This window comes from Anolis sagrei, chromosome 1 (genome assembly GCF_037176765.1).
Source record: "Anolis sagrei isolate rAnoSag1 chromosome 1, rAnoSag1.mat, whole genome shotgun sequence".
NCBI lineage: Eukaryota > Metazoa > Chordata > Lepidosauria > Squamata > Dactyloidae > Anolis > Anolis sagrei.
In genome coordinates this window covers 125,963,850-125,989,059 of record NC_090021.1, presented here as the reverse complement: position 1 = coordinate 125,989,059, position 25,210 = coordinate 125,963,850, and the positions used below count along the sequence as shown (strand labels likewise).

Sequence of the window (25,210 nt, the reverse complement as noted above, 5' to 3'; positions counted from 1 at the left end):
AGGAAATGTTCAGATCTGCTTCACACAATGGAAGAGGGGAAAATATAATTACACTCCTCTATTAACAGCTGATCTCAGCAGAAGAGTCAGCAAAAGGTGAATCTTGAAAGTCAACCTTTCTGATTTGTACTGGCAAGCATTTTTATCTGCTATCTTTTTAACAACTAGCACTAGCAAAACAGGAACTATTAAATTTTCACAATTTTGTTTTAAGGGTAGAGTTCAGAATAAATAGAAACTGGACAGATTTGTACTTGTTTACAAAGCTCTATCGACATCTGTGCCTGTAACAATAGCTAACCAGCTAAGAGAATTTCTAATGCTTCTGGCAATCCAATCCTCTTGAATATCTAAGATCTTTCTAACACTGCACACCAAGGAATGCTCTACAGACTTGCTCACTTGCTCTGGCAGACACTGCACGTAAGCACTTGTGTATGCATATGCTCTATGGCACCTGACAGTGCAAACAAGCACACAGGCCAGCTGAAGTGGAGAAAGTCAAGCTAGTTGTCTGATTGTTCTCTTGTTTACTACTACTATTTATGTACAAACTATACCAAGGGCTGAAGAAGCTAAATATTAGAGTACATGCTTTTGCATATAAGTAGTCTTAGATTCAATCTCCACCAGGTAGGGTAAGGATGGTATATTTTTATCCAAAACAATATTGTAAACCAAATCTGGATTATGTTAGCTTTGACTAAGGCACTAACTACATCTGGATCATGATACCAGTTGTCTAGTTGGAAGCGAAGTGGAGAGAAATCAGTTACTTTGCTTTCCAATAAGCTTCAACACCTCTTCTAGCACCTTCAGGGATATATAAATTGGCTAATCCAACAGACTGTTAGATTATTTGTTTCTTCCTCATCTCCATCACGTCTGGCAAAAGAATTCAGAATTTGTGCTACTTATGCAACACTTTTATTAACAATTTTGAGGTCCTAATAAAGTGTTGCCTATCTCTGAAATCTGTCTGAAACATTAGATATACCTACCATTCTGAATGGTGGAATAGAGCTTCCTATAGCCCTATGACAGTTTGTTTCATGCACTACTTGCTGCAGATCATGAATGGAAAAGTATTTTTCTACCCTATGTGCTGCTTATGGACTTCCAGATGTCTACAGTGCAACATAATGCAGGACAAGCCAAGGTCTTTGGTCTGATCCGGTATGCCTGCTTTTTATGTTCCAACTATCTGCTCACAACACTGGGTATAGATTTAATTAGGAAGAGTTTGACAGCAGTCGTTTGTACTGTCCAAATCCTTCCACATTGGATATAGTTCTGATTTATTTATTACAGCAGAATGAATGAGTTAAGACAATGAAAGCAGGCAGACAATGCATTTGCATTTCCATGCAGTTGTCCTTTGTGTTTGATTCTCCCCCCATACACATCAACACATTCCATCTTTTCAGCTCAAGGACTGGAATCGCGGAGCCCTCCAATGTTGTTGGGTGCAACTTTGAGCATTCCTCTTCTTAGCTGTGCTGACCTACAACTGTAAGACTTGCAGCCCGACAACATTTCAAGGATCACAAGATTGCCATTTCTGTGCTAACAAGGTAATGAAAAATATTGGGAAGGCAATAAGCTTCTTCCATTATTATGCAATACTCTGCCCTCAACTGTTTGGTTGGTGCCAAAGGTGTTACCATTCCAACAAAAGGTCAGAACATGGCTTACCCTATTTGTACTCATGCAATGACTTCTACCATTTTAAGTACGTAACTACTTTTAATGCCTTGACAATTTAAAATTATATTATTTTGATTTCATTGCAAATTGTCATGAAAGCTTTAGATTTTGGGCAGCATAAAATATGTTGACAGACTAGACATCTCTAAGCATGAAGTGTTGAATGGTATCTATAGAGATGGTACTTCAAAGATCAAAGTCTAAATCCAATTCCTAGTTCTAGCTAGACCCACCGAATCAATGGGATCTACCTGAATCAGGAGCAGACAAAAGTATGTCCTGCAGACCACATTTTTGTGGCCCTCAAGCTCCATCAAAGGGGTTTAAAAAAACTTTTCTGCCCCAAATGTTTTCTACAGGGTGTAAAGGGGGGGGGGGGGGGCTTTTACTATGTTTTGTCCCCTCATATCATTTTAGGCCTAAGAAATGTTTTAAAATTGAAGTTAACTAGAAGTGACTTTAGGTCACTTCCTGATTTGAAAAAAAGCCCTCCTATGTCAAGGGGGGGGCAAGAACATGGAGAAATACCCCACATCTCCTAGTGAGCACTGGAGGATGTGGGGGATATGGGGAGGTTGGGTTGTATGGGGGTGAAACATATCCTCCTGGTAATATGTCCCATGAGGGAGGGGTAATAATGCCCCCCTACACTCTGAAAGTTGTGCACCTCAATCTAAGTGCTGGTTTGCCATTTAGCAATTGATGCAACAGATCTATTCTGGTTAGCAACTGGGTTTAACTCTCATATGTTTAACTTGGCACAAGTTTTTGTAGACTGCAGCCCACTTCAAATACATCTAGTGAAGTCATGAAACCTTTTGCCAAATAAAACTTGTCAGGCTTTAAGTCTCACGTAACTCTTGTTTTTTTAACCCAATGTACTTAACTAAGGATGTATGAATATCACCTTTTTCCTTCTTGGATAAGTTTACATGCAAACAATCCTAGATCCTCTCATTTTCAAGACCGAAAAGTGCATATTAATTTAGACTTGTCCACTAAAATGTTTCTCTTTCTAAAAGTGAAAATAACTAGAGTCCTCAGTCAATTTCATCTGATATCCAGAGGCTGGAATGGAGAGTAACTGCTAATGTAAAGAGGCAACACAGTTTTCCTCTTAGATTCAGCTACTACCAGATAGTCTTCAGCTTGCTCTTTGCAACAAATCTGGAAGCAAAAGCCTGTAAACCACTGGAACCACTGAAATATTTTAACCAGCACACTGACTTATATGTAGAGACAAAGGTTTATCATCACAGTATGCCAGTTATAACTTAATTCTGATCCTCGGAATACAGAGACTATACAATAAGCCCTAAGACATTTATAATCCTTTTTGGTTCCTTGATTTATATGCTCCTAGATCCAGAACTCTAAGGTTCGGATACCACTTCAGGGCTCTCTGATCCCACTTAGAATCATAGAGTTGGAAGAGACACCATGGGCTATCCAGTCCAAGCCCATCAAGAAGCAGGAAAACTACATTCAAAGCACCCCCGACAGATGTCATCCAGCCTGTTTAAAAACCTTTAAATAAGGAGTTTCTATCACACTCTGGGGCAGAGAGTTCCACTGCTGAACAGCTCTCAGAGTTAGGAAGTTCTTCCTCATGTTCAGGTGGAATCTCCTTCCCTGTAGTTTGAAGCCATTGCTCTACATCCTAGTCTCCAGGGCAGCATGCTCCCTCCTCCCTATGACTTCCCCTCACATATTTATCCTTGCTTGCTTAGGCAATCCCTCATATAGGCAAAGAAGAGGATGTGCTGATTGGGGGACCCTGACATCCAAAAATATAACTTTTCCAAGTTCTATCTACCCTTGGGAGAACATGGCTTTGCCTATGGGAGTTACCGTATTTACTCAAATCTAATGCCCACCTTTTTTGGCTAAATTACATTGCCAAAAGAGAGGCACGCATAAGATTCAATGGCATCTTATAATTGCGTAGGAAGCAATCTCGCCAGCCTCGGCCTGATTAAGGGGCATGGCTTCCCAACTGGCCTCATTCAAAACTTCCCCCTCAGTTTGTCAGCCTCCGCCTGATGAGAGAACATGGCTTCCCTTGACCTGTCAAGAGTTCCAACAGGGAAAGGGAAGCTTTGCATTACATTCCACAACAAAACTTTTTTTTTTCATTACAACTGATGGCTTGTGACCACTGTCTAGACGCCTCACACACTAATGCTTACCTTTAGTCCATCACACACACACACACACACACACACTTACTAGCTTGGGAACCCAGCGGTGCCCAGTTTATTTGAGAAAGGCATTGTTTGTTTTTCAAAGTTTGGTAGAATCGGTTTGGTAACGTGTAACGTTATTTATTTTTAAAAAGCTAGTCTTTCCTTTTGTTTTTTTATGAATGCTCCCATTAGAAAATGCATAAGGATGTGAGTAAACTACAATTCCCAGAATTGTGGGTCAACCCTTCCCAAACCTTGCCATTATTCAAAGTTGGCCATGTTAGGTCTGTGTGCCAAGTTTGGTTCAGTTCCGATATCAGCTGGGTTCAGTGCTCTCTGGATAAGGGTGAACTACAACTCCCAGATTCCCAAGCAATCACCCACAAGCCCAGCCAGTATTCACTTTCCCATGTTGGTTCTGTGTGCCAAGACTATATCATGCCAAATAGCTCTACCAGCCCCAACAGGTGCTTGATAAAAGTTATACTAAATTGATAATACAACTCCTTTCAAACCTAAATATTTCAAGCAACAAGCAAAGCTCAAGGAAAGAAGCAAGAAATTTTCAAAGGGGACAAAAGCATAGCTCTGTAGTCTTTGGGAATATGGAAGGAGAGGCCAAGACTAGTCAAATTATTCAAATTGTACCTGACAAGTTGTGCAGTTATGTATAGAAAGAGCTAGCTGGTGCAGACAAAGCCATTCCAGAGATGCTGTCCTTGCAAGGCATTCAGCTTAGGACCCATGAGCTGTCAGCTACTGATGTAGTTGTTTGCATAGTGTAAATATTTGCATATCATTTTAAATGGTTGTAAATATTACAAAATACATCAGGGCTTAGATACCACACCCTTAGTTCTGATGCATATTAATACACTGAGAAGCCTATAAAAACGGAAGCATTTTCAGTTTATGAAATGAGTAACTGGAAGGTCAAGGGCATTATTAATAATATGTTAATGCCTTCCTGCCCAGACAGTAAAGCGATGAAGCAACCTTTAGACTACCACATTTCACCCACGACCGGATAAGACACCTATGACCTGCATTTGATGAAGAGAGCTGGAGTCCACAAAAGCTTATGCCTAATGAAACTTATTAGTCTTCATGATGCCTCAGGATTCTTTGTTGTTGTTGTTTTTAATGCAACAGATTAACATGGTTCTTCCCTAGAAACTTATTACACTATTCCGCAAGACATGAGAGCAGTCTCTCTGAAATGGAAATACAACTGAATGGACTCATAATGGAACGCCTAGGCTGTTCCAAGATTTTGTGTTACTACATCAGAGAGTTGCTTAGGATGGGAGGCGACCTTGGCTCCTATACAAGAAAGAAAAATAGGATATTAATATTTAGGTGGGAAAGACATGTTACAGGAAAGGGACACATGTGACCCAACAGTTCAAGCCAGGATAAGCAATGGTGAGGACTACGAGAGCTGCAATCTAGCAGCATCTGGAGCAATGGTTCTCAACCTTCCTAATGCCACAACCCCTTAATATAGTTCCTGATGTTGTGGTGACCCCCAAATATAAAATTATTTTTGTTGCTACTTCATAACAGTGATTTTGCTACTGTTATGAATCGTAATGGAAATATCTGATATGCAGGGTGCATTTTCATTCACTGGACCAAATGTGGCACAAATACCCGATATGCCCAAATTTGAATATTGGTGGGGTTGGGGAGGATTGATCTTCTCATTTGAGAGTTGTAGTTGCTGGGATTTATAGTTAACATACAATTAAAGAGCATTCTGAACTCCACCAATAACCGAATTGAACCAAACTTGGCACACAGAACTCTCATGACCAACAGAAAATACTGGAAGGGTTGGGTGGGCACTGACCTTGAGTTTTGGAGTTGTAGTTCACCTCCATCCAGACAGCCCTGTGGACTCAAACAATTATGGATCCAGACCAAACTTGGCTGAATACTCAATATGCTCAAATGTGAGTACTCACAAATAATAACAAGTTAGGTGTTTGACAATTTCACATAAACAGAAGATTTATAAAGCAGGTGCCGAACAACTTTTTTGAATCCCAATAGTTGGGTCCCGTCCCCCCATGCTTTATGAAGTGTGAAGAGAAAGAACAGGTCTGTCATAAATTCTCACCAAGGTTACTAGGATGACGAAATGTGGGTGCTCAATAGGAAACTATTGGGCTAGGCAAGCATTTCTGAGCTCAAAGCAGAAAGGAAAACTATGACATCAAGCAAAAATATGCCCCTTTAATCATGGAGGGACTTAGCATCGCAAAAGACATGGTTGCATCAGAGACGCTGAGGCACAGCCAAGCATCTAAAAAGCAGCTTCTATTTCCCCTTAATTAGGGATTACCAAGCGTTGGCTCTTTTGCACTTGCATGTACGTACAATCCCTGCTATGGCCATTGCTTCTGTAAGTAGCAGCAGCCAGCTGCCAAAATCAAGAAGAAAACCAGACCTATTCCAGGACGGGGGAGTGGCAAATGTCCCCAGCCAACTTGTCTTTGCTGGAAACTGAAATCTGATCAAACCTTTCACAGTATGACTTGCTAAATATGCAAGCTTAGGCTCTACATTTAAAGGAGCAACAAATGCTACAGTTGTGATTTGTTTTCCTTACTCAGAATTAATACCTCAAGAAAAAAACATCCAAACTTCAACTCTACCAAGAGGGTACCCTATAACTGAAATTCCTTGATCCAAGGTGAAGGCCCTGCCATTCACCAATCATGCTTTGGCAATGCAAACTGAAGCCAGGGGCAAAAAATGTTAAAGTCATCTAACACTATACAGCCCATATTAGGTTTCTGATCCACACTTGGGGCCCTTCCACACAGCCATATAACCCAGGATATCAAGGCAGGAAATCCCACAATATCTGCTTTGAACTGGAACATATGGCAGTGTGGACTCAGATAACCTAGTTCAAAGCAAATATTGAGAGATTTTCTGTCTTGATATCCTGGGTTATATGGCTGTGTGGAAGGGCCCTTGGTTTCTTGTACTTATTTTTGATCAAGAAAAAGACACAGATCCCAGTTATGTCTTCAATGTAAGCTTTAGCCCAATTCCACATCTCTGACAGCATGACAACCCAAAAACCGGTTTGTGCCGAAAGCAACAACCTCATATAGTAAAGCTGTCATTTTCAGATGTGCAAAGCACAGCACAGGCATTGTCAAATTCTAAATTACCTCATAAAGAATCAGAATTATTGTGTTGTCAAAGGCTTTCATGGTCAGAAACACTGGGTTGCTGTTAGTTTTCTGGGCAGTATGGCCATGTTCCTGAAGCATTTTGCCCACATCTATGGCTGGCACCCTCAGAGGTTGTGAGGTCTGTTGGAAACTAGGCAAGTGAGGTTTATATATCTGTGGAGTGTCCAGGTTGGGAGAAGAACTCTTGCCTGCTTGGGGCAAATGAGAATGTTGCAATTGCCCAACTTGATTAGTACTGAAAGACCTTGCAGCTTCAAAGCCTGGCTGATTCCTGTCTGCCTTTGAAGCATCAGAATGATTATTCTCCACATTATATAAGGTAAAAGTGAGCAACTGTGACTGTCCAGATATTGTCACAACTGCAAACCACAGCATTCTTCACTATTGCCTTTATGTGAGAAAGAGATTACAGGCCAATATCATCTGAAGGTCCGCAGTTGCCCACCCTTATGTAAAATCACCTGATATTTCCATGGCAGAAGGTAAACCGCAAAATGGTACTCAACCTGCAAAATACAATTTTCTTGACTTTTTCTTTGTCCTCACCACCTAGCATTTATACATTTTCCTGTCAGGTGTGCCATATTGTTCAAACTATTTTTAAAACCAGAAAACCATTTTGACTAAATTATAAGCTTTCCAATGCAACTTTGAGGCACTGTGAATGTTTTAAAGAGAACCTGCTGCAAATGCCAGCCCTCTCTTGTCAAGGTCTTTCTACATAGAGATATTGAAAATAAACTCAAACCATAAGGAAAATTATAACAAATGTACTTTGTGATGCTCAAAGTGGTGTGGGTGCTGCTGCCTACTATCACCATCATCATTACTTCGCACCCAATTCTACTTGTGAGGCAAGGGGGAGGGAACAACAGATTAAAATACAACAAACGGATGCATAACATCAATTAATCTTCACCTCCATGAACACCCAGTACCTTATTCACTTATTTATTTATTTATTTCAAATATTTATATCCCATCCTCCTCATCCCGGGGGGGGGGGGGGGCACTCAGGGCACCTCACAACCAGCAACCATTAGATGCCAAGCACAACAATTATAATAACAATTACAATCAAAACAAATCATCATCATCATCATCATCATCATCATCATCATCATCTTTACTTATACCCCGCCACCATCTCCCCAAAGGGGACTTGGGGCAGCTAACATGAGGCCAAGCCCAAAGGTACAACACAGCAAAATAAAATACTGAATGCTGACAACAAAAATTACATTAGATTAAAATGCGTACAGTAGAAAATAAAATAAATAAGCCAAATTAACACAATATAAAATCGAACAGAATGGGCAGTTAAATAGTTAAAACATCAATTATAAAACATCCATTTAAAATCACACAAATCCAAAGGCACAATCCAATTTATGTCAGTCACATAAATCATTTATTTTATTATCGCTGTGCCTGCTGCTCAAATGCTTGGTCCCACAACCATGCTTTATGTTTTTTTCCAAAGGATAGGAGGGAGGGGACAGACCTGATTTCATTAGGGAGGGAGTTCCACAGATGGGGGGCCACCACTGAGAAGGCCCTGTCTCTCATCCCCACCAATCGCACTTGTGAGGGTGATGGGATTGAGAGCAGGGCCTCCCTCGATGATCTTAACCTTCAAGGTGGATCATAGAGGGGGTTATGTTTGGACAAGTAAGCTGGACCGGAACCATTTAGGGCTTTACAGGCTAAAGCCAGCACTCTGAATTGTGCTCGGTAGCAGACTGGCAGCCAGTGGAGCTGAAGTGGTGTGCTCCCTGTACGCTGCTCCGGTGAGCAATCTGGCTGCCGCCCGTTGGACTAATTGAAACTTCTGAACAGTCTCCAAAGGCAACCCCATGTATAGCGCATTGCTGTAATCTATTTGGGATGTAACAAGAGCGTGGACCACCATATAGCAGAAAATATTCCAAGAGCATACTTCACTGACACTATACAGCATCCTGATATTTCAAAAGGTTAACTACATACTTCACAACAGCAACGGAAAGCCAGATTCCCATGACACAGATTTTCCCTCACCTATGCCACTCCAGGAAGAGTACATGAAACTTCTCTATCAAACTCCATAGCTGCTGTTCCCTATGGCATGGATGTGAGGCAGCCCCTACATGCAACAGTGGCCGTCATGATCGAATTAATGATTGGACTGGCCTCAACGAAGGACATGGCCACATGTGAAGTTAATATGTTTAGGGAAGGAAAACCTATAGCAATGGTTCTCAACCTTCCTAATGCTGCAACTCCTTAATACAGTTCCTCATGTTGTCATGACCTCCAACCATAACATTATTTTTGTTGTGAATTCATAATTGCAATTTTGCTACTGTTATGAATCATAATGTAAATATCTGATATGCAGGATGTATTTTCATTCACTGGACGAAATTTGGCATAAATATCCGATACGCCCAAATTTGAATACTGGTGGGGTTGGGGAAGGCGGTTGATTTTGTCATTTGGGAGTTGTAGTTGCTGGAATTTCTAGTTCACCTACAATCAAAGAGCATTCTGAACTCCTCCAACAATGGAATTGAACCAAATTTGGCATAAAGAACTTCCATGACCAACAGAAAATACTGGAAGGGTTTGGTGGGAATTGACTTTGAGTTGTAGTTCACCTACACCCAGAGAGCACTGTGGACTCAAACAATGATGGATCTTGACCACACTTGGCATGGATACTCAATATGCCCAAATCTGAACACTGATGGAGTTTGGGGGAAATGCACCTTGACATTTGGGAGTTGTAGTTCCTGGGATTTATAGTTCACCTACAATCAAAGAGCATTCTGAACCCCACCAACGATAGAATTGGGCCAAACTTCCCACACAGAACTCCCATGATCAACAGAAAATACTGTATTTTCTGATGGCCTTTGGTGACTCCTCTGAAACCCCCTCATGACCCCCCCCCCCGGGGTCCCAACCCCCAGGATGAGAAACACTGACCTATAGAGATAATCAAGACGTACATCTGCTTATTTTAAATTGGGAAATCAAGCATGTAATCTTTAATATTTGATTTCGATTGAATTATACACCTTGGTTCAAGATGAGGAAGTAACATCTTGAGGGGGTGAGAAAGTGCGCGAAATTATGATGGGCAGAGCAGACATATTGAAATAGTTTTGCTTTCTGGGTTGTTGTAGGTTTTTTCGGGCTATACGGCCATGTTCTAGAGGCATTCTCTCCTAAGGCCATACAGCCCGAAAAAACCTACAACAACCCTGTGATTCTGGCCATGAAAGCCTCCAACAATAGTTTTGGTTTCCTCATCTTTTACAGCAAGATGTAAAATTCCACTAAAAAAGATCCATACACTCAAGCTTACCATTTCGAGACAAATCAAGTTCTACCAGCTGCATGAAGTTTGCTATCTCTGGAGGAAGCCTCTGAATTTCATTATCACTAAGCCCGAGTTTTCGTAACTTCACCAGCTGGAAAAAAGGCTGAAAGAGAAAACAAATTTCCATTAAGTACGTAAATAAATTACACATAGGTCCATTAAAGAAATCCCTAAAGCTATACTAGAAAAAAGAGCCCTAAAGCCATAGTAAAACTGAAGTGTCATAAGCTAGTAAACATTAAGCATTACGCTGTTAAGTGAGGCTGTCACCGTCAGCCCATGTTTCAGCTTGATCAATTGAAGGCTAATCAACTGCATAATCAATACAGGGATAACGCAGTAGATGCTATTTTTGGTACCATCACTCCCATGATCTTTGACAGGGCAAGCCGACTAGGCCACGACTGCCATATGCATATGTGAAAAGATACATGAACATCAACCTCGTTTCTACACTTGCGTCACAAGGAATAAGAGTGTTGCATGAAGTGTGTGCAGTATGCCTGCGGATAGGGAATGAGTATATGTATATTGACCATATGCAAATAAAGTTGTAACAAGACCACTAGGCAAAACTAAAATTGGCAGTATCTCCCCTTACTTCTACTTCAGATTTGGAAGTACTAATCCTCTGTGTAACTACTGTTGAAGAACGCAAGCCAAAGGGTATTGTTTTCTCATTGAGATGCTTCCCCAAGGAATCCATTAGCCTTTGTGGTCTAGACTCAGTTTTCAGGAGCTCTATTTATGCTCCGATACTCAAAGCGTTCATAGTAATTTATCATGAAGAGCCTCTACTCCCTTTGAGCATCTTCTACAATAAAAGCCTGAAATGTTTATTTTTATCGTCTAAGCCATGTTGACTCAATGCAAAGAGAAGAGAGCTTTTCACCCACCTTGATTTTTTTTATAAATTGTTCCTACTCTAAATCTGATTGGTTTTCTTAAAAGCACTTTTAGACCCATATTTAGAGAAGGACAATTAAAAACAACAGACCTAAAATGGATAATTATACAATATAATTATATATTTTATATTACATTTAACATTACTAATAATATTACAATATAATGGTATAGTACAGTATATTAATATATAATACTGATATTGTACTATGCTAATAATATAATATATTGTGTGTGTGTGTATATATGTGTGTGTATTTGTGTGTGTGTATCTTGTAAGCCACTCTGAGTCCCCTTCCGGGTGAGAAAGGCGGCATATAAATGTCGTAAATAAATAAATAAGACAAAAACCCCCATTATTTCAGCAAGCCAGGTCCAAATATGACTACATCTAGATCAAAACCACTATTTTATGACACAGCAGGTTAAACAGCTAAGCTGAAGAACTTGCTGACCGAAAGGTCGGCAGTTCAAATCTGTGGATGGGATGAGCTCCCATTGTTAGCCCCAGCTTCTACCAGCCTAGCAGTTCAAACACATGCAAATGTGAGTAGATCAATATGTACTGCTCCAGCGGGAAGGTGGCCACATGACCTAGGAGGTGTCTATGGACAACACCAGCTCTTTGGCTTAGAAATGGAGATGAGCACCAAACCCCAAAGTCGGACATGACTCGACTTAATGTCAAGGGGAAACCTTTACCTTTTTATCTTTATTATTAACATTGTTGGCATTTCAGAGGTGAACATAAATGTCCTATTTCAAGGGGGAACCACCAACTGATCTAGAGGACCCCCCCCCCCCCCCCACACACACACAAATAGAGAGCTGATGCACACAGAGACCAATGTATATATTCAAGTGGAGATGGAGCCTGTGGGCACATGCTCACAGCACTCTTCCTTGTCTTTATGTGTTCCATCAATACATCTTAGATAGAAAGAGCTTCATTCTCTGGCAGCAACAACTGTACTTATTATACAGATGCACCTTCAGAAGGACTCATTGGTCAGTATGACTTTTTCTCTATGCTGAATTGCTCTCAATATTATAAAGCAGTGCTTCATCTTCATAAGCTACATATTTAAATAAAATACACATTTTTTCTGTAAATGAATATTAAGCACTGTGCTGTGGTAGCACATGACTGTCATACAAACCTTAGTGTATTCAAAAATTCTTGGGTTTTAATTTCATGACAAGGTCATTCTTTTGCCACCACAATATGCTACTATGATCCAGCATACTGGGTGGCTTTCTAGTATTCAGTACTGTTCAGAGATTGAAGTAGCAAGTTGCAGAAGACCAGTTACTGTATATACTCGAGTATAAACTGAGTTTTTCAGCCCTTTTTTAGGCTGAAAAATCCCCCCTTGATTTATACTCAAGTCAAAGTTATTTATTATTTTACTCTGTTGTTATTATTATTATTACATTTATTATTTTACCTTATTTATTATTATTATTACATTAATTTTACTCCATTATTATTACATTATTTTACTCTATTATTTTTACATTCATTATTTTACTCTATTGTTAATGTTATTATTACATTTATTATTTTACTCTATTTTATTATAACAATTATTACTTTACTCTTGTATTACTGTTGTTATTACATTTCCATTGTTTTACTCTATTACTATTATTTTATTACATTTCTTATTTTACTCTCTTTATTAATGTTGTAAGGATATGTAAGCACATTTACACTGAAGGTTAGAATAATGGTTTAATCAGAAATGAATAGACTTATCTTAAATTACAGTTTTATGTAAATATTAAAAAACCTACTGTTGCCTCAATTAATGTAATTTTATTGATATATATATTTATTTTGAAATTTACCAGTAGCTGCTGCATTTCCCACCCTCGGCTTATTCTCGAGTCAATACGTTTTCCCAGTTTTTTGTGGTAAAATTAGGTGCCTCGCCTTGTATTCTGGTTGGCTTATACTCGAGTATATACAGTATTTGTAATGAAATACTTTCCTGAACAAGGCATAGCAACCAAAGCATAATTATATCTGATTATGACTAAATTTCCCCCCCTTTTATTGTAATTGTGACTGTTAAAAAAATTAAATGAAAGAGGAGGGTTATCACATTCTTCACATGCCATCATGATGAATGAAGGCTAGAAAGCCATGCTTCACTTCAACCATTTTTATTTCTATTCTCTATTCTAAACAACACAATATGGCTTTTGGTGATGTGCATAAGCAACCCTATGCTTCCTCTTCTCCTAACTTGTTGCAAATCCTTGCCTTGGTCTCTAATTTGAGGGAAACTAGAATTTTATCCAAACCCGATTTCCAATCTGATATTGCACAGCAAGTCGGTATAAACTACTACTGGGTAAATAGAATGGAAAACTAGAATGAGAAGATAAAATCTGAAATGCAAGATGAGAACAAGAGCACAAGCTCAAAACTGTCCACACTTTGGAGCATCATGTGTCTGGAGCATCATGTGTCTGGACCTTATGTTTGTACAAAGGTCAATATGAGACCAGAGAATTCTGGTTTTAAAAGTTCAGTTCATCCACAAAAGCAATTGAAATTTTGCAGCTTCCAGATCTTGTCTACTTCAGTTTTCAGCATTCTTCATTATTAACCATGTTTGCCAGGACTACTGAGAACTGCATTCCAATTATCAGTGCTGTCCATTTCCATCTCTGCAAGGATCGTAAAGTATTCTGATCATGAGAAATGAATCAAAATAAAAACATTTATTGTGTTCACTTCTATATTCCAAATACTTGCCTTGCTGTCCTTTTCTAATAAACCACAAACATTTTCCCCTTAACTATAATGTAATGTAACTACTATATCCGAATGGTATAGTGGCACAATGGGTTAAACCGGTGGCACAATGGGTTATATCTTTATGCCGGCAGGATTGCCAATGGAAAAGTGGGAGGTTCAAATCCGGGGAGCAGGGTGAGCTCCCGTCTCTCAGCTCCAGTTTCTCATGCAGGGACACGAGAGAAGCCTCTCACAGGATGATAAAACATTCATGAGTCTCTGGGGCAACGTCCTTGCTCACAGCCAATTCTCTAACACCAGAAGCAACAGTTTCTCAAGTTGCTCCTGACACACACAGAGACACAAAATTTGCTTCTTCCTCACCTAAGGCTGATAAAACCTACTTTCATAAAACAAAAGAGTTAGAGACAACATCACTTCTTAAACCGAAACCCATTTGACAACAAAGTGTATGTATGTTATACGTGTTAGGTCTCCCAAGTTGCTCCTGACACAGAAAAAAAAAAAACTAGAATGCAAGAAGAAGAAGAAATACCTCACAAATCAAGTACACAAATCCCTTTCTCGGCATAGTTTACATGGAACATTTCTGAGGTTTATTTCAGGAAAAAACTTTGTTTACATACAAACATTGCACCACTAAGGTTTCTCACCATAGCTGTTTCTCCAGCTCACCTCACAAGAGGAGAAAAAGTATGGAAGAGAGAATGCCAAAAAGAAAAGTGCCTTCAATTCAAATTGAGAAATAGAGAAAAACATGAGAGAATGTTGCTCCAAAGCTTGAAAAACTAGAGAATTAAAATATACTACTTTCTGTGCATGCAAAAGTGCTGAAAAAATATTCAACACCTAATCACCATTCTCAAACATTCATGATTTGACAAGAAGAATGCAGCTGCCAATGCATTTAAGTAATAAACATACATTACATGTGCCATACTTGACATTTTTCAGTATGAGGAAATCTTGTGCAAGAAGTGTAACCACACAACCTCTGAGGATGCCTGCCATAGATGAAGGTGAAACGTCAGGAGAGAATGCTTCTGGAACATGGCCATACAGCCCAGAAAACTCACAGCAACCCAGTGATTCCAGCCATGAAGCCTTCAACAATACAGTGTAACCACAGTGAATAAAATGTACCAATTGTGCTACAACAGAGAGCATAATGCTGGTCCTTCAGACAATGCCTAGTTCGCAAAGAGGAGAAACTTCTGCCCACAACACCTAAGTAACTTCCTGGCTTCCTGGTGTGTGATGTTTTGTGTGTGTGTAATCGATGCAATCCCAAGAGGTTCTCCCAAGCTATAAAAGTGGCCCCTGGATCTGCCAAAGTTGCCTGTTGCTTGCCTAAACCTGATTGGTAGCCACAGCTTGCTAAAGCTGTGGCTGTTGTAGCACTTATATAAATAAGCCCCACAAGATGAACAGTTCTGTTCTACTTGAGAGTGACTACTGGATTTAGCCCATTTTTGCCTTTACATGGGAGAGTCCATCATTTTCCTTACAAGAAGCATTTTTCCTCTCAGAGAGAAAGCTTGCAGCAGCTGTTTATCATCTCCAAATGACATTAAATATGCAATGGGAAGCAACTTTGTAGCAAATTAGAAGTTTAAAAAAATCTGAACATCAATCAAAATCCAAGCTTCACTGTTGGGAGAAGAAAATAGACAAATCCTATTTATCTATCAATCCTATGATGTAAACCTCAGTTCTAGTCCCAACTAGAATTGGTCCACTGAATGTAACAAACTAACAAGTTCCCCTTAATTCAGTGATTCTACTAGATCAGTTTAGGCTATGGAGATGTACAGAAGGAATTATGAAGCTTAAGAACCATTTTGCAGCCTATGATTTTTTCAATCACTTTCTTCACAAACCTTACTTAGATGAATGCAAACCTCAATCCTATTTGTCTTCAAACAATATTATTATTATTATTATTATTATTATTATTATTATTGTTATTATTTCATATACTTATACTCCGCCCTTCTCACCCCTGAGGGGGAGCTCACAACAAGCACCGTACGATGCTATCACCATCATAACAATCAACAAATACATGAAAACAATTCATTGAAACAATCGATTAAACACCCCAGTTAAAACCAAATCCAAGTCTGGGTTTCCTAAGTCTTCTTTCCACTTGCCACTATTCACTAGTTGAACGCCTGGTCCCAAAGTCAAATCTTCAATTTTCTTCTAAATGACAGGAGGGACGTGGTCAGTCTGATGTCCCTGGGGAGAGAGTTCCACAGACGGGGGGGGGGGGGGGGGGGGGCACTGCCAAGAAGGCCCTGTCTCTCATCCTCACCAGCATTTGCGATGGAGGTGGGATCGAGAGCAGGGCCTCTCTTGATGATATTGAACTTCGTGATGGTTCGTAACTGGAGATACGTTCGGACAATAAACAGAACTAAGTTTTATATTTCTACCCAAAGAAGTTAAAAAAAACTGGAATTTGCTGAGACCAAAATCAGGCAATAAATCTCAACAAACTGGATGAAAATGCACATTTTAAAGAATAAAATTGGCCTATTTCCATTTAGTAATTCAAACCAGAATAGACCACTGAATGAATTGAATGTTGGTTTACAAAGTTCCTGCTGATTCGGTGTACCTACAGCAATTGGACAAATAGGTAAATACAGGTCACTGGAGTCTTCCACTTAATGAGGCTAGTCTTAATGAGGCTAGTCTGGCAGTTTAGGAGTTATAGTGCAGCAGCAGCCATCCCAATAACACAGAAAAATAGCTTTCTGTCACACCTAGGCAAAAAAGGGCAGCCAGCTGGCCTTATGAGGAAGAACTAGATCTGTCATCTATTCTTTAAGTCACCTCAGTTTTAATGAGAAGGTGAGTACTAACTCAACAACTGAGCATAGAAAAAAATGAGCTCTGACACCTCCAACCTACAAGTTTGTTTTGGACGTCAATCAACTTGAAAGCCTAGTCATACAGAAACAGGAACTGCCCTTTGTTTTGCTTGCTTAATATAAATGGGACCAACCTCGCCATAAAACATCCAAATACAAGGCTGAGGATAAGATGTTCCTGCTTCTTAGGAGCCAGCCTGTACACGACTGGTAGAAAATATTGCAAATTCCTAAGACATCAGGAACACTTTCTAGGTGTCTCGAATTCTTCCATCCATGTGCTAGTGTACAATACAATCTTGCAGTTATTTACACTGTGGAAAGGTTCACGGGGTCACAGCACTCGCCTTTAATACACACACTACAACAAAAGGACTGTTGATCAACGTGACAGAAGACTCAACTTTTCCCTCTCATTCAAAAAACAATAAAAGTGGAAGAGAGATTCTAGTCCATGACATGACAGCATTCCAAGTTAATCCCTGCCAAGCCTTCAAAAAGGATTTGCATTGCCCTAAGATTGTGGGAACAATCCCTGGGCCTATTTAGGAAAAAAAAATCCATGTTCTTATCGTATTTGCAAATCATGCTGATGGAACGACTAGGATATGCTGAATAAGGACTACCCAGATCTATTCACATCACCACCACCATCACCAAATGGACACTGCTTTCACAGTATTCCTCATTTCAGTTCGTCCTCGTCCCACAATTTTGTTAGATACTATATTATGTTGAGTATGTTTTTTATACGGTTTACTTTGGCTTTAGTTTTGACTTTATGAACATTTTAATTTTTTAATGTGTGAGTTTAGAAAGGAGACGGAGGAGGAAGTGGGGGGAAAAAACCAAAAGAATAGGAGGAAAAAGTTTAGGATGAGTTTAGATTTGTATGTATAGTTTGTTTCTGTTGTATGTTTTATTCAGTATTTATTTCATGTAGATTTTATTCAACGGAATGTTCTATTAAAAAGAAAATCACAGAATCATAGAGTTGGAAGAGACCTTGTGGGCCGTCCACTCCAAACCCCTGTGAAGAAGAAGGAAAATCACATCCAAAGCACCCCTGACAGATGGCCACCCAACCTCTGTTTAAAATTCTCCAAAGAAGGAGCTTCCACCACACTCCTGGGCACAGAGTTCCACTGCTGAACAGTTCTCACAGTTAGGAAGTTCTTCCTAGTGGCCTTGAAGTCTAGATGGTGGATTTTTAACTTTGAATGTATTTTAACCATTTTAAGTATGTTGTAATTCTAAACTGTTTTAAGGTGAATTTGTTGTTTTGAGGCACTCTATATGTGCCATTGTAAGCCGCCTTGAGTCCCCCTGCTGGGGTAGAGAAAGGTGGGGTATAAATAAGGCAAATAAATAATAATAAATAATGTTAAGGTGGAATCTCCTTTCCTGTAGTTTGAAGCCACTTTTCTGCATCCTAGTCTCCAGGGCAGCAGAAAACAAGTTTGCCCTCTCCCCCCTATGACTTCCCCTCACATATTTGTACGTGGCTATCACCATGTCTCCTCTCAGCCTTCTCTTCTTCAGGCGAAACATCCCCAGCTCTTTAAGCCACTCCTCATGGGGCTTGTTCTCCAGATCCTTCATCATTTTAGTCACTCTCCTCTGGACACATTCCAGTTTGTCAACATCTCCCTTAAATTGTGGTGCCCATAATTGGGACGCAGTATGATTCCAGGTGTGGTCTGACCAAAGCACAATGACTTCCCTGGATCTAGACACTAGACTCCTACTTGTGCAGGCCAAAATCCCATTGGCTTCTTAGCTACCGCATGACATTGTTGGCTCATGTTTAACTTGCTGTCCACAAGGACTCCAGATGTTTTTAATACACACTACCAAACCAGGCATCCCTCATTCTGTATCTTTGCATTTCATGTGCTTTTAAAGTAATATTTAAACGTAACTAGAAATAACTTCTACCACCACTTACTCCTTTCATTCTTCCCATTCTATTTCATTTTGCTACAAAGAAACAAAATTCAGGTGACTTGTAATTCTTTATTACCAGTTTTTGAAAGCAATGCTTTCGGGTTATCAGTCACTATATGGTTATTGGCCTCCTCCCAGAAGACTTACACCAAGGAAAAGTTTCATAAGAACCACTGCTCTAAATGTTCCTCCAGCAACAGTAAGAATATCCCTGTGGGCAGCAAAATCAGGCAATTCCAAATGCATGGCCCTCCATTAGTGTCTTCCTCCAAGAATGGGCAACTAGGAAGTCCCTGAGCAGACTCAGAAGTGGAGTTGGCAGATCAAAAGACAACCTGGCAAAATGGCACCACCTAGAAGAATCCTCCACCTTGTGCAGCTGTGGAGCAGGACAAACAACTCTGCATCTTTATGCCTGTCCACAATGCCCTGCCTCATGCACAGAGAAAGAACTGATAAAAGCTACAGATAATGCAGTCGCGGTTGCCTGTTTTTGGTCTAAAACTATCTAGCAGCTTGTGATCCCTTTATTTTTATCAGTTTTAGATAAACTATTTTAGTAGTTTTAGATAACTATTTTATGCAATGCTTTTGACACAAAATAAATAAAAACTCCCAATTTTGAAGAAAGCTAGACTGTAACCAGCAGAATTAACTCACACAAACTACATGGAAACCTTATCCCATTCATGACTTTAATCCTTCGTCAATGTCATCTAAAATGCAACATAGCTCCTATTCAGTGGTACAGCAAATAATTGGCCTTTAATGAACTCTAAATTGAACCAACCAATTCATTTAAACCAGCCTCTTCCACACCCATAAACCAAACAAAAACTAGAGTGCAATCTTGACAACCACTAAGACTTGTGTTATCGTAAAATGGCCTTCCGCATTAGTCACCATTCTGAAGACAAATAAAATGCTAATTCATTATTTTATTTACCTTATTTCTATCCTGCATTTCCACAGATGTTAAATCATTAAAACATTAAAAAATATTAAAATGTATTTAAACATTATTCACACCTTAAAATCCCAATCACACTGCCTTTAAAGCCTACCCATGTCAGTTTATAAATGCTTGACAGCAGAGAAGTGTTTTTTTTACATGTTGACAAAAGGTGAGCAGGGATGGGCACAGCTCAAGTAGATTAACTTTTCCCACTAAAACCCCCCATGTCATTTGCTATTCGTTCAAATGTCATTAGATGAAAAGGCTGCACTATTCTACCTCAAGTCAGTCATACGTCAGATAGTGGTGAATGGGTAACTCAATTTAGGCTATAGAAGGTCATAAAGAAAAGCAAGTTAAACATGTTAACGTGTCATTTAAAAGGCACTAGCTGTTGAGAACTAAGTATCAAGAGTAATGGTCCACAAAATCTGGCATGGCCCATAATCACTGACAAAATATAAAGATTGAAAGGGTAGACAAAAGCCAGCTGGAAATACAAGGCATTCCAATTTGAAATTCAATGTTGTCTGTACAATAGGTAGAAGGCATTTATAAAATAGTTAATAAAGCTTGACAGCTTGATAACTCATTAAACCACTTGTAACTTTTGGGGTAGGGGCTGCAGTGGCACAGCGGGTTAAACAACTGAGATGCTGAACTTGCTGACCAGAAGGTCGGCGGATCAATTCCACGTGAGAGTGAGCTCCCGTTGTTAGCCCCAGCTTCTACCAATCTAGCAGTTTGAAAACATGCAAATGTGAGTAGACCAATAGGTACTGCTTCTGCCAAAAGGTAACAGCACTCCATGCAGTCATGCCGGCCACATGACCTTGGTGGTGTCTACGGACAACACTAGCTCTTCGACTTAGAAATAAAGATGAGAATCATCCTCCAGAGTCGGACTCGACTAGACAATGTCAAGGGGAAATCTTTACCTTTACCTTTTTTTAACTTTGGGGGTAATTGTAACATGTTGCCATTGTAAAATATAATGCTTTGAAATTGGGTCCATCATTTTGAAACACAATGTAGAGTGCAGCATTAGCTAATATAGGCACTTGCTTGACCATCTAGTATAGGTTTTGCTAATATAGCTTTAACAACTGTGTTCTGAAAGATCTCAGCTGAACCCAGAGAGGATGAGTATCCATTATCCAAAATGCCTGAGATGTGAATTGTTCCATAGTTCATATTTTTCCAGATGTTGCAATATTTGCATATACATAATGAAACGCAAGGCTAAACACAAAATTCATTTATGTTTCATATACGCTGTCTAAACATAGCCTGAAAGTAATTTTATCCACAATATTTTAATAATTATGTCAATGAAACAAAGTTTGCATACATTGAAACATCAGAACACAGATGTGTCACTATCTAGATGTGGACATGTAGTATTTTGGATAATCAACCTATACATAGTTACACACTAGTGAAAGGAAAGCTCTTTAGCACAAGTCAGAAGTGTGTCATGAAAACAGAACTTGGAAGCCTTACTTTTGGGGGACTACAAACAACATTCCCAGCCACCATACTGAGGAATTCTAGGGACTGCAGTCCCAAAAGTAACTTTTCCAACCTTTGCCTTGGAGGAACCAGCAGATCCTCACAATGCACAAGGCTCACTTTGGTAAGGCACTGCACTGTAATGGTTGCTTTGTTATATTTCCCTGTGGGCAGGGATTTGCTCTCCCCCTTGCCTGCCTGTTTATGTAGAATTGAGCAGCAATAGCAGTAAAGATTAAAGAGCATCTGCTGCGAGACTCATCAGATCACAGAGGACAAGGGGAAAGCTTTCACCTCCAGCTGTTTGCAGGGGAAACCTACAACCATATATCATTCCAGGATGCTACTGAATCTGCGGTCAGTTTAATTGGAAACAGTGACACATTTGAGAAATGCTAAGACACACACTGATCATGATGGATATTCAAGCTCAACAAGGAAAGTGGAATTTAAATAGCTACGACAACTGACTTGGCCAAGTAAAAAGGTAAAGGTTTACCCTTGACATTAAGCCTAGTCGTGTTCAACTCTAGAGTTGGTGCTCATCTCCATTTGTAAACGGAAGAGCCAGTGTTATCCATAGACATCTCCAGGGTCATGTGGCCAGCATGACTGTATGGAGCGCTGTTACCTTCCCGCAGAAGTGATACCTATTGATGTACTCACATTTACATGTTTTGAACTGCTAGGGTGACAAAAGCTGGGACTAACAACGGGAGCTCACCCTGCTCCCCGGATTCAAACCGCCAACCATTTGGTCAGCATGTTCAGCAGCAGTGGCTTAACCCACTGTACAACTGGGGGGCCCATGTATAAGTAAACCTCCTATATAAGACGAGGTTACGTTTTGGGGCCAAAATTATGAATTTTGACATGATCCTCGGAAAAGTTGAGGGTCATTTCACAGAGAAGAGAAATCGGCAATGCCATCTCAGGAGCATGGCCACTACTGGACACCCCCATCATTTCCTTACCCAGACATTCAAAAGCATCAGGAACAGTGCCATGAAGGAGAGTCAAGGGGATCAGTGCATCTTTTAGATTTTTTTGTGATAGACTAAGCTTTTCTATTTGCCACTCTACACAGAGAAGGGGTGGTCCCTTTTTGGATAACAGTTTGCATACATGACTTACTGTATATACTCGGGTATAAGCCTAGTTTTTCAGCCCTTTTTTAGGCTGAAAAAGCCCCCCTCGGCTTATACTTGGGTGAGGGTACTGGCGGGAAGACGTGGGGCTGAAAGAAGGGCTTCTTTTAGCCCCATGCCTTCCAGCCAGGACCCTCACCTCTCCACACAGCAAACCAGCTCTCCTTCCAGTCCTTCTCTCTTACGCAGCCTGCACCTTCCTCTCCTTCTCTCTCAGCGCAGCGCATGCCTTCCTCTCCTTATACTCAAGTCAATACATTTTCCCAGGTTTTTGCCCTTTTTAAAAAAAATAATTCTGATGTTTTTGTTTTGAATCCAGGTCATCGGATGTGTTTTCTAAGAAGACAAGTTTTTAAAAATTGTACCTCTAGCTATGTGCCATTAAAATGTGGACTTCTAACTCTGTATAGATACATTTGAACTGATGTGTTTTTTCTGAAATAGTATTCTCAAAAACAGGCACTAACCAGGTTAGTGTTCTACAATAAGCATTATAACTAAAATAGGGAATCTATTAGCATTTTCATATTTATTGAAAATTTTCCCTAAAGATTTTCACACACAACTTGTTCTTCTGGGTGAGACTAAATATGCAGAGGCAACAACATGAACTTAAGGAAAGATAGGCACAGTTCTCTTCCAAAAGCTAACCTACCCACACACAGAGACAGAGAGACACAGAGAGAAACGCTCACACACACTCTAATCTCCATGGTTCTACCCATATATATCTGAATGTGGGCAATCTATAAACAGTGCCCTAAACTGCAGGTGTGAATCTTACATATCTTTCTTCTACTACCACAGTCTCCCTTAGTAATTAATGGCATCATTTTAATTTTTTTTAATGCAATACAACTGTTTGGTTCGCTCCTGACACGATAAATAAATAAATTTAAATTTATGTTGCTAATTGCTTCTGTATAAAAAGACAAAACATAAATGAGAGAGGAAGAACTTGGGGACCATAGACAAATAATGGCAATCGATCTCCCATTAATATGCATACAAAGCGACCCTATGCAGATACAGTCAATCCTTCACATTCTTTGGAGTTAGGGGCACAAGACCTCCGTTAAAGTCGAAAATAGTGAATATGAAAGCACGGTTTTTAACTAAGAGGGTACCTCCCTAGGATCTCTAGTTCCTCCAGTGTGACTCTATGGTCAACTTCCAATAGAATCATTTATAGGTCCTTCAGAATGATTCTATTGGAAATTGCCCACGGAGTCACACTGGAGGAGCTAGAGATCCTAGGGAGGTATCCTCTTAGTTAAAAACCGTGCTTTCATATTCACTATTTTAAATAGTGAAAATATTTATTTGTTTGTTTGTTTACAACATTTCTATCCCGTCCTTCTCAACCCCCGAGGGGGAACTCAGAGCAGCTAACACTGGCAACAATTCAATGCCACAAATATCACAGTAAACAACAATATAAAACCATAAATACGCAATAGATTACAAACAATAACATATAGACATTTCCATTATTAAATCAATCATAAGGTCCAATTCAATGTCCAAAGTGCCATTATGGTTGCTAACCATAATTGGCTGGTTCCAAAGCCACAATTTCAGTTTTATCCTAAAGGAAAGGAGGGGAGGACGCTGATCTAATCTCGCTGGTTAGCGAGTTCCACAAGCGGGGGGCCACCACCAAGAAGGCGGTGAAGTCCTCCCTCTGGGAATCTCCAGGTCTCCCTCCACTACTCCAAAGGTAACTTCTGCTGGAAGGTGACCACAGATTTGCACTGGAGGCCTTAAAATATACCTAGAGATAACATAACAAATATGTGAAAAATCAAATTCACAAAAGTGAAATCCAGAATGTGGAGAGCCAACTTGTATCACCTATAGCTAATAATTTCTTATTTGATTCACAGAACTTTTTCAATAGTAATCCACGTATTTGGTCTATCATCTTAACTCAATTCCTTCTGTACTGCTTCGCCCATTAAACCAGTGATAAGGAACTTCTGCCTCTTCTGAAGTTTGTCATACATGTGCTGTTAGTCTTGGTGGCTGGGATTTCTGAGAGATGGAGTCCACAAACTCTAGAAGACCCAAAATTCTCTACTGATGTGTTCATTTCCACCTCCTGGTTGCATGCTGCCCTCCAGAACATAGACAATACATGAAATTTGTAAGAAAGCACTAGGAATCACTCATTATTTTCACTACAATAGTGTCCTGAAAAGTGGTGATCTGCATACCAGTGCAAGTCCATCACTTTTGAGTACTAAGGCAGTCCACAGTGAGCTTCCGCGAAACTATGCCAATGCAATAATAATATGACACAGATTTGGCAAAAACCAGGGAAAGGGGGAGGTTGATAGTGCACAACATCAGAGAAGACATGCCCCACAAGGAGGTGAGTTTTTGGAAGCATTAAACAATTTTTGTCATAATATATTGCTGACAACACTTTTGTGTAACTGGGTGCAAGCCCAGGCTTTGTTGGTTTCAGAAGTCTGCAATCCAGTTCGCCATGTCAGAGCTATAGAGAAAATGCTGTCAAGACATTGCATTCTAATAATAGAGAGGAATGACAGGACTTGACAACTAAATTCAAAGTTTCATCATATTTCTGAAGACCTGCATTTCTGCCTATTTGATTT

General features: G+C 39.8%; 1 protein-coding gene across 6 annotated transcripts in view; it reads right to left on the bottom strand.

Moving 5' to 3' along the window:
- LRRC1 (leucine rich repeat containing 1) overlaps positions 1–25,210 on the bottom strand; it is a 126,713-nt gene that overhangs the window by 84,740 nt on the left and 16,763 nt on the right. For all 6 annotated transcript variants that reach the window (XM_060788221.2, XM_060788202.2, XM_060788215.2 and 3 more), the window contains exon 2: positions 10,458–10,575. In XM_060788221.2, the coding sequence (XP_060644204.2) occupies positions 10,458–10,491 (34 nt within the window). In that variant the 5' untranslated portion in view covers positions 10,492–10,575. The remainder of the gene's footprint in view (positions 1–10,457; positions 10,576–25,210) is intronic.